Source organism: Apium graveolens, chromosome 5 (assembly GCF_009905375.1).
Source record: "Apium graveolens cultivar Ventura chromosome 5, ASM990537v1, whole genome shotgun sequence".
Taxonomy (NCBI): domain Eukaryota; kingdom Viridiplantae; phylum Streptophyta; class Magnoliopsida; order Apiales; family Apiaceae; genus Apium; species Apium graveolens.
Window position 1 is genome coordinate 227,846,766 of NC_133651.1, and position 11,396 is coordinate 227,858,161.

General features: G+C 34.7%; 1 protein-coding gene across 1 annotated transcript; it reads right to left on the minus strand.

The window, feature by feature from the left end:
• Positions 1 to 2,065: 2,065 nt before the first annotated feature.
• On the minus strand, positions 2,066 to 3,481 carry LOC141660773 (uncharacterized). Its single transcript, XM_074467760.1, has one exon. It carries the CDS (start codon positions 3,479 to 3,481, stop codon positions 2,066 to 2,068), a length of 1,416 nt encoding a protein of 471 aa, XP_074323861.1.
• Positions 3,482 to 11,396: the final 7,915 nt, after the last annotated feature.

The window sequence follows — 11,396 nt, forward strand, 5'->3', positions numbered from 1 at the left end:
ACCCCGTTTGATTGAGGTGTATAAGGAGCGGAAAAGTTGTGAGTAATACCACATTCTTTACAAAACTCAACAAAACTAGAATTTTCAAATTTTTTGCCATGATCCGTACGAATATAGAAAATTGTATTATTCTGTTGATTTTGAAGACGTTTACGAAGAGCAAAGAATTTATCAAACGCATCACTATTTGCTTTTAGGGACTCGGTCCAAGTAAAGCGTGAGAAGTCATCGACTACCACAAGAATGTATAACCATCCTCCAAGGCTTTGTACCGGAACCGGACCTATAAGATCCATATGTAAAAGCTCCAAGGGTCTAGTAGTAGACACCATAAATTTAGCTTTATGAGATGCGCGAATTTGTTTACCAATTTCGCAAGCTTCACATATATGATCTTTTATGAAATTGATTTTCGGTAAACCACGTACATGTTCTTTTGAACATATAGTCTTAATGAGTTTCATGTTTACATGACCCAATCTACGGTGCCATAACCATGGATCCTCATTTGTGGAAACCAAACAAAAATTTTCATATTTGTTGATGTCACACGTATAGACATTTTTGTCTCGTGGACAATTTAGAGCTATTTTTCCATCCTTGTCATAAATAGAACAATGAGTGGGATGGAAAATTACTTTGCAACCATTATCACATAGTTGACTTATAGAAAGCAAGTTATACTTTAGTCCAGTGACTAATTGTACATTTGCAATTCTAAAATTGCATTTCCGATATCTCCAATGCCAATGATGTTGCCTTTACTGCTATCTCCAAAAGTTACGCTTCTGGCGGCTACCTTTCTAATGTTGTTTAACAATGACTTATTACCGATCATATGTCTAGAAAAACCACTATCAAGATACTACACATCTCGTTTAGCAGTAAAGCATACCTAAATAGAGGATTAGTTAAATCTTTTGGTACCCTTTTTGCTTAAGGGTCCAGGGGTTAGTACATCATAAGGTATATATGAATTAGCATATACAAAATTTGGCATGGGATAATCTAGCATATAATCATGTAAATTTCTAGATACTTGAGCCCTAATAGATATATGATAAGGATACTTCCTAGGCGTATATCTAGAATTTTCAGAATAAGCATGATTATTATTATTGCTACGGGAAAAGATAGTAATAATCGAATTTCTAGAGTTAGCATTGGCATTGTAATTCGATTTGCTATTTGTAACATGAGCATTAACATTACGAGGATAAGCATGATGACTCATATTAGCATGTTGACTCGAACTAGCATGATGACTCGTATTTCTAGACATATCAAAATTCACATTACGAGTACAACCATGATAGTTGGGATTTTGAGCCTTCAAACCATTTATAGGAGCTTTATCCTTCCTAGTTGAACTAGAACCAGGATATCCAGATTTTGCATTCATTGGTTGATAATGAATTTGTTCTTGACGATACTGAAATTTTGGTTGCCTCACATTAGAGTCAACTTTCTTTTGAGATGTATTATTTACGTCTCTTTTCTTAGAAGTTGATCCTTTAGGAACCCATTTATACTTCCCCTTAAGTTCACCCTCTTTAGCTTTGCAATATAAGTTAATGTGTCCACTAACATTGTAATACGTACATTTAGGGACGGGTGACTTAGGTGGAGTATTCTTCGGAGGTACAGGAATATCAATTTTCCTTTTAGATGGATTATTAATATTATAACCCAAACCTTCACGATTAAATGATTCCTTAGAATTAAATACCATCTTTTCTAAAATGGTTCTACTCTTTGTGAATTGCTTCAAAGTAGATTCAAGATCTTCCTTTTCTTTTAACAAGATATTAATCTTATTATTCAGAAAATTAGCTTGATCCAATATTTGAGACAAGAGCGTATTATTATCTACTTTAAGTTTTTGACTTTCCAACCTCAATGTTTTTACTTCCGTACTAAGTCCTTCACGAAGTTCAAATTCGGAATTAAACATCCGTCTCAGATTATCATGATGTTCTCTTAGAACGGTTAGCTCACATTGGTAGTCAAGAACTTTTTCTTTTAAGTCTTCATGACCTTCTTCCTCGATATCTCCCGTTAGAGATCATTCGAGGTCATTTATCCGATCGCTATGTGTTAAGTTTTCTCGAAGCAAAGTTTCGTTTCGAGCTTTCAACTTTAATAACTCATCATTGAGTTCACAATTGCAATGTTCTAAATGAGTCTTAAGATTTTCAAACTCTTCAGCTCGTAAAAGTAGATTGACATTTTCGACTTGTAAAGTTCGAATATAGTCATCCCTTTCATTCATATCGACTTTTAAACGATCGCTTAGAGTAAGAATTTCAGTAACATTTTCCATGTCTTTGACATGTACTTCGGTCAAACTAGTGACTTCTTTTTGAATTTCGAGACATAAATCTTGAAGGTTATCTTTCTCAGATTTAGTCTTGACGTAACTTCCATTTAATTCATCATAACCAATTTTCAAATGGTTAACTAAATTCCGAAGCTCAGAAATATCCATAACAAAGTGATCAACTATAGACAAACTAACGTTATTACTGGAGATTGATAATGTTTTAGAAGTTACCTCTTGAATAGAAGTAGAAGCTTTCGTAGGAGCTTTCTCGTCATCGAGAGCCATTAAGCAAAGATTAACAATTTCTTTGCTTTGTTCGGGAGTATCCTCGTCTTCGCTTAAGTCCCAACCACTTTCAGCGACAAGGACACGACCCTTAGATAACTTAGGACATTCCAGTTTAAAGTGCCCAGGTTGTTTGCACTCGAAACACACATTTTGCGTTTCTTCAGGAATTTCCTCTTTTGGCTTAGGAGGTGCATAATTACTCGAATAATTCAAGTTATTATTATTGTAAGCATTATTAGCATGAGGTTGCACTCCTTTGCCTTTAGCATAGCTCGTAGTCGGAAAGTTATTCTTATAGTTCGGTCTACCTTTCGAGTTAAATACCCGTTGTTGGTTTCCGGTCTTAAGAAAACCTTTACCGTACCTTTGAGCTTTGCTTTGTAATACACGACGAAGTTGTCTCGTTAGTAGAGCACTTTCTTGTTCATCGAGATTTTCCAACTCTTTGTTTAATTCGTCGTCGTTTTCATCTTCATCGATAAGTATTGCTTTTAAAGCCATACCTTTTCTTTTCTCTTCCACTTTAGGGAGAGGTTTGTCGGGAGCATTGTCTTCCTCATATGCACGAAGGTTTCCGAATAAACTATCGATGGAGTATGCATTTAAATTTTGCATTTCTTTAATAGTGGTAAATTTAACTTTCCAACTCGGAGGCAAAGCTTCTAAAACCCTTCGGTTTTTCTTGTTAGTAGAGTAAGCCTTTCCGAGTTGTGCAAGTTCATCAATAATACGAGTAAATCTTGTTTCCATATCGATGATGGTTTCACCCTCGAGAAGTGTAAAATTCTCGTAATCTTGAATTAAAGTATCCATTCGGGAATCTTTAATATCCAAGGTACCCTCGTAGGTGATAACCAATTTGTTCCACATTTCTTGTGTGGACTTGCAGTTATTAACATGTTTTTATTCTTTTTCTGCAAGTGCACTAGTTAGAACCATTTTCGCTTTCGCAGCAATGTTCATAACTTGTTCTTCGTCAAGTGTGTATTCACTTACTTTCTTCTCGATGAGAATATCATCAACGAGTTTAGTAGGAACTTCAACACCGTCTTCGATAGCCATCCAAATTTTGACTCATTGGGATTTAGCAAAAATTCTAAATCGTATTTTCCAAGTGGCAGAGTTTGTGTCGTCGAATAGGGGAGGTCTCGAACTAGAGAGACCTTCACCACAACCAATAGTACTCAGATACGCCATCAAAGATCTACTTTTTGTTGCGTAAATCGTCTTAAATTAAGGACAATAAACACAGTCAAAAGCACTGCTCTGATATTAATTATTAGGCCCGAAATAGGGGTTAATAAGCTAGAAGGGGGGGGGTTGAATAGCTTATAAACTTTTAAAATTTAGAGCTTGGTATTTTTGAAATTTTCTTTATCATTTAAAAAATTGTTACTTGAAAACAAGTAAATCGAGTGCGGAAAGTAAAGCGGTAAAGAAATAGAGTACGACACAAGGATTTTATCCTGGTTCGCGGTGGCTAACTCAGAAAAATTGGAGTCCACTCACCCCTAGTTCAGTCCTGAACTCCTCCCCGGATTCGAGATTTTCTCTAATACAAAGTTACTCCTTTATAGTAGGCGGAGAAGCCTTTACAACACTATGTATTTATCTTGGAACTTAACTACCCGCTAATCCCTCAAATTACAATAGCAAAACCTATTAGATTAATCTTGGAACATAACTCCCCGTTACTTCCTTGTAATCTAAGTAGAACCCTTGAAAGTTTATCTCGGAATGTAACTCCCCGTTACTTCCTCACAACTTACGCAATACCCTTTACGTAGACTTCGTATCTACACCCTTTGCCGATCTTGATCTTAGATCGGGTCTTGGATCTTTCCTCCTCTTCACGGTGCTTAAACACCCAACTCCCCGTCGGCGTGTCTAAGACTTGGGTCTTAGAGCGAGAATCACCTCACTTCACTTCACCTCACGTCACAGAATATAATACAAGTACTTACGACTTATATAATTCCTTTTGTAAGAAAGAAGGTTGGATTAGTATATAACGATACCAAATCCGAGAGATAATTCAATATCTTAAATAAAATGCAAAGTATAAAACGCAACGAGAGTGCTTAAACACTGGCACTAAATAAGATATTAAATATTAGGCCGAATATAATTCAAGGCCAAATATTAACCACTTGAATAAAAATTCAAGTATATCTCGCTTGTTATAAAAGCCTTGGGAGAAATATAACTATTAAGTTATAATGGCTTTTTAAACAAATAGAGTGTAACCACTTAATATTTAATGAGGAGACTTCGTTTATGTTGTATATTGACTTATACGAATATTTCTCGACTCAGAAAATAAAGTTGGTTTAACTTTAAGAATTAAACAAGTAAGGTTCGTTTTTAACTAATATATGTTTTATACGAGAGGACTTGAACTTGTAACTCAAAGTTGATTATAACTTCTAAATACAACAAGGAAGCTTTTGTTTATATCTCTAAATAATAATTTGAGATGTATACAAGTAGCTTACAACTTGGATTTTGAAGTTGATTTAACTTTTAGAATGCAACAAGGAAGCCTATGTGTATATCTCTTATAATTATAATGAGATTTATACAAATAGCTTACAACTCGGATTCAAAGTTAAATAATAAACTACTAAATATTCGACGAGAGATTTTCATTTATGCCTCTTTATAATTATAGCGAGACTTATACAAAAATTCTTTATCTTGGAATTTTATGTCACGCCCCAAACATTTACAAAAGACAATATACGAGTAATTATATTAGTTAACAAAAGGAATTAAATACATCTGATCTAAGATCTTTACAGTTTAGGGTTTGGAAAAGCCCAACACTATTAACTATTACAACCTGATTCCAATATCGAGTCCTCACACACAAAATCACTAACTACCTGAGCTCTAACATACGAATCGGCATCACAAGTCTTACGCGCTGTCTGCTTGAATCTAACAATATCTGCTAGCAGTAATATCAGGGTAAGCAAGTAGTGAGCCAAATGCTCAACAAGCGCTATAATATTCATAAACAAGAATAATACATTAACAATGGAATTGAAAGATTCAACAACATTATATCAAGAGATAAAATTTTAGGATGATGGTATCTTTTATTGTAATAAAACCATTCAAAACCATTTCCTTATCAAAAACCATTTTACGATGCTACGGATAATAGCCGGTGATCAGCCGCGAAGTAATCCCGAACCTCGCTGGGTTCTAGAACATTAATGGGATCCCTAGGCAACTTTTAAGCCTACAAATTAAGAACGGAAAGGACTTGCATCTCAGTCCAGATCCACTATCTAAAGAAAATATTTGTCCACCTTTAGGACTGGAAATCCAAATTTTAACTTTTTATTTTAAAAACTGATGCCAAGTGACGGTTAATTTCTTAAACAGTGAGCATCTTTATCAAGGGTTCTAGATCAACTTTGAAGCACAGGGAATAGGTCCACTAAATTTCAAGGCCATGGTCAACTAGACTATACTTTATCAAGGGAATTGCAAGGTTTTTTTTCACAAGTAATTTGACAAAGAGATTTAGCAGGGTTATCAGATAGTATGAAGGAACTAATTCAAACTAGGTTCAAGGTAATGGTTCCAGATAAGACATATGTATTGAAATATAAAGAAGGTGAGCATCAGTTCAAAGTATAACAGGGTATCATGTTTTAGGGGTAAGAATAGGGTTATCAAGCAATCATGAATGACTTTTAAGAGATAGCTGACTTTTAGGTATCAAGATAAGGTTAATGAGTATAACTTTCACAGGGTTCCACATCACAATTACTTGGTATATTAGCATGGTATGACTTTTGAATTACTTGCATAGAAATCTCCAAGCAAAGTTAAACTACTTGAAATAGATACTTGAGGGTTCATTGTAACGACCGAGAATTTTGCGTCATAATTAAGAAAGTAAAGTATGTGTTATGTGATGAGATTATATGATTAAGTGGTGATTATTTGTCTTATCTGTATACTAGAGTTAAGGAGCATGGATAAAAACGTTCCAATTTAAAGAGTCAGCTTAGGAGTCAAGTTGTGGTTTCGGGCCGTCAGGTAGAACGGAACCCGTCCTAATATGGAAATTAAATAATATAAAATGTGAATTATATGTGAAGTAAATGAATGAAGTATTTCGTCTTAAGAGACGTGTTGATTGGCAAAGGTAATGAGAAGCGTATTCGAAACGCTGAGCGTCGGGCCGTCAGGCTGAACGTGACCCGGTACGCGTAAAAAGGGAATAAAGATTAAAGAGGGATAGATTCTATGATCAGACCTGAGTCGTTATGTGACTATATGCATGTGATTGCTTGACTGTGTGCATGATTATATGTTCTGTGTTAATTTCTGTGAATTTTAATGGAATTATGTGATTTACATAAGGGTTTATTTCACCTTCGTGCATTTTTATAAAATCATCTGAGATGGATAAAAACATGGGATTTGTTCTATTATCTTCATAGAGGTCTTAGAGACTTTTTAAAAATGATAAGTGAATTTAATTGTGGGTCTTTGCATTTTTAAATTAATTTTATGTGGAAAAGGTATTTATTAAAGCGAGTTTGCGAAATTCATATAAAATCAACCGCTCGCTCAAATTCTTATTATGAGTAATGGATAAAAAGCTAATTTCGAGGCCTACACGTTAAAAATGTCATTTTCAATAATTCTCGACTTTTCGAGAGAGATATATTTTGTATTTGAATTTTATCGCATTTAAGTAAAAAGAAAAGGAATGAGTGAGTAAAAGGAAGTTGGTAAATTACTAGATTGCCCTTATTTCTAGGTGCTATATATAACCCACTTTCTTTTCTTTTCTTTCTTTTGTGCACTCATTCTCTCTTTTCTCTCTTCTCTCTTTCTTTTCTCTCGTCTCTCTCCTGAACACTCTCTCTCTCTTTCACTCCCTCTCGGCCCTCTCATCTCTCATCTCTCTCACTTGCATGCAACCCCCAAATCTTACTCAAACCCAAAGATATTGCTACCTTTAGCCTTTATTTTCGGTATACTTCTTGATTCCTATTTGCATGTAAGTATTTGCAAGGTTTTGTTGAAGTGATCACTATGGTTGTGTTTAAGAAAAAACCATTTCTTGAAGCATAACTATAAGAGTGATTTTAAGAGGTTGTGGAGGTCATAAACTCGAGAGGAGATCCGTCATGGACTCTCTCAAGTTCGACCACCACCGGGCATGATCCAAAGGAGAGCCGGTGGGTTTTCCAAGATGTGATTGTTGGATTTTAATGTTGCATGTTATGATTTCTTGAAAACTTGAAAAAAAGGGTTTTGCTTCTTTTGTTGAAAATTGAGTATGTGATTGGTAAAATGATTTCCTTGGTTGTAAAATGAATGTGTGCAAGTGATTGTTGCTTAGAAAATCAAATTTTATGATTTGCATGTGAGTTTTGCTTCGGCTTTATGCTAATAAAAAGGGAAACTGAATTTTGTGACTTGATCTTGGTATGAACTAAGCTTAATTAGTAGGAAATAGAGTTGCATGTTGATTTAAAAGAGGAGTTAGTGATGCATGTCAATGTTTGGTTCTTGGATTGTGAGTTTTTGAACTTTTGCCGAATAGAAAATGGGTTTAGAAGAGATTGATTTGTGATTAAGTGAATGCATGCATGTTGATTGAATAATTTGATTAAGGTTTGAGTCATTAGGTGATGTTTGGCTTTGTGCTTCGAAAATCTTGATGAAAATGAGAGCAATGACTAAGTTAAGGCTTAAAACAAGTTAAAAATGTGATATAGGACTTTGCATGTCAAGATTGATCTTTGTATGTGTGTTTTCTTGATAAACCCGAATGGGTTGAATCTTTAAAGTGGTTTGTTGTGAGTAGACTTGATTAAAGTAATGATGGATGGTGATTAGACTAATAAGGAATGAATTATTGTTGCATGCTAAGTTTAGGTTCGAATTTTTGAGTTAATAAGAAAGGAAATTGAATTTGGTTAGATAATCTTGGTAAACACTAAGTTTGTATGATTTAAAAGCAATTGTATGATAGTTTTAAAGGAGATCAATGAGTGCATGCTAGTAATTAGTCTTTGAGTTGAAAATTATGTTCTTGCCGAATGAAAACAAGATAAAAAGGGGATAACTTGGTGATTAAGTGTATGCATGTTGATTTGATGGATTGATTAAGTTGAAATCACTAAGTAGTGCATGGTTTGGTGACTTAATGAATGGAATGATTTAATAGGGGATTAAAACAAGAAAGAAATGTGGTATATAACCTTGCATGTCAAAATCTATTTTTGCATGTTCGATTCTTGATTGTGATAAGTGTTAAGGCCGAATAGGCCATAAGAAATAAAGGTCAAAATTTGATTTTGGTAATTGAAAGAATGATTGAGTGTTATATGTGAAAATCTTTGATTTTGCTTGATTGGATTGTTGTTTTGATTCGAATTAAGGAATAAAAGAAAAGGGAATTAAGTCGATTGATATAAGTGATAGTATGCACGTAAATGTTTGGTTGTGAATGTGTCTAGTACTCGTAAAAGAGTCGTGTTAGTTTGATTTGAGAAATAGCCTAGGTCAAGCGAAGTACGCTTTGATTTCTAGGTATATAAGGATATGAAAACTATGAGAAAGAATTGTGCTATGTGCTATGTGCTGTGTGCTTATTTGTATAAGCTATACTCGTATAGTTCGAGTCAAGAATATAATCGAGTTATCGTATAGAGTGATCATTCCGGGAACGAGAGTTGGGAATCTAATTAAGATTTCTGGTTTTATTGTAGATTCGGAGCGTGAGGGCATTCGGGCTAGGAAAGGGAAAAGTATACTAGGTGGCAGTAGTTCAACCCTCAGGAAAGCAATTTCAGGCAAGTAACTCTGATTACTTGTATAAATGATTGTAAAGGAAATGTTGTTCATACCATGTAGAGTATTGAACTGTTAAAGTATGAAACCCTTGCTTTATGAAACCCTGATATTGATTTGAAGTACCCTTTGTTCTTGATAACCTGTTATTGATAATCCTATTGATTTCACCCATTGATAATCGGCCTTTCTGTTTAAGTTTCCTATAATGCCATGATCATATTGAACCTTAAAATTATCTTGGATAACTCTGTTAATGATACCCTGTTTCTCTTGATCGCCCTAATGATCCCTAAGTTATTACTGATCCTTCAAATTTAGTACCTTATTATCTTTGATGCAGAATCCTTGAGAATTGTTCCTTGTGTATCTTTGATTCACTCCCTGAACTTTGTTTCTTTAAAATCTGAATTAAGAATGAGTTTCGACTTGAAAAAGTCCGAATGATTTCAAAGGCTTGGTAATGATAAAATGAATTTTAGAAAACCTATTATTTTCCAACTCAAGGTTTTCCAAATGAATTCCTGATGGATTGGATTGAGACGTAAGAGGCTAGTGGGACTAGTCCAGTCATGGTAAGAGGCTAGTGGGACTAGTCCAATTTAAGGCTGAAATTATGCCGAATGGTACCTTAAAGACCGGAATGGAGGTCGATATGGGCTGATCACCCGTATATAATGAAATGGAAAGATAAGTGATCCAATCAAGGGTTCTAAATGATTATTTAAGAAAAGGAACTGAAACTTTTATTCAGTAAATTGATTTTTGGAAATGAAAATGGTTTATACTGTTTTGAAAAGAGTTGATTATGTTATTGTGGAGCTTAAAGCTCAGAACCCTGATTCCTGAAATTGTTGATCATATGAATGATTCTATATCTTGAAATACTGTTGCTTTCCCCTACCGAAAGATCTATTTTGATCCTATAATGATTTGTGTTGAATGTCGGCTTTCATCCTGTTTCGAGCCTTGTTTCTTGAAAGCCCAACTATTCTTCGGATACCTTTCCTTATCTCAAAGAAAACAAAAAAATGAATATACGGAAATCTGCCACCTAGATTAGCTAAAATAGAATGCCCTAGTTTGTTCAAAGCATATTGAGAATTGTTATTGTAGAACTGCTATTTAGTTACTTGCTGAGTTTTATACTCATTGTTTTGTCTTAATCTAACCATGGCAGTTAAGCAAGAAGATGGTCAGGCTTAGGCGCACTGCTTGTAAGAGCGTACCTGGTGGTCCCTACCGTGTTGAGGGCTTCCAGTTGCCAGAGCAGGTAGTACAGGTTATGAGTGAGCTCGCGCCTAGTAAGAGGTGTTTAAAGATACAATGGGTTATCTGTCGGTTCCCAGCCGGAATCGATACTGATTATTTAATAATATTTTTGGGGTTTGTAAGTTATATTCGGTGATTGGTAGTTGTAATCTTGTCTCATACTTTATCCTGTTGATCCTGTTAGTAGTTAATCGGGGTTTATGCATATTTAATTAGTAGATTAGAGGTGTGTGAGTCCTCATTTCCTAACCCCGAGATTGAGGTCGTCACATTCATGGCATTTGCATATAATACGAAAGATAGAATTGAAACCATTTGGATCATATATATAAAGGTGAATTAGAATACTCGCATCATATATAAAATATGGGCTAACACTATCTTGCAGTATAAATAAAAAGGTAGGTTGAAACATTTGCCTTGAGAAAGGCTTGACTTGATTGGCAGGTGGGAGCAACTGGAGCTTCACTCGACTTTAATGGCAAGTTTACACTCGTCTCAAGAGCCTACACAAAATAATGATATCCTCATTATAATATATACTCACTAACTCAACCTAATTATAAACCGAAATTACGCACATTGGCACTTAGGCCTATATACACATAAACGCTTATAATTACCTTCTAAGAATAATAGTTCACATAGCCACTCATGTTCATATAGCACATTTAAGTACATA

Bases quoted from the DNA above. Each gene is read 5' to 3' on its own strand.
- LOC141660773 (XM_074467760.1), bottom strand. From the start codon at position 3,481: ATGTGGAACAAATTGGTTATCACCTACGAGGGTACCTTGGATATTAAA.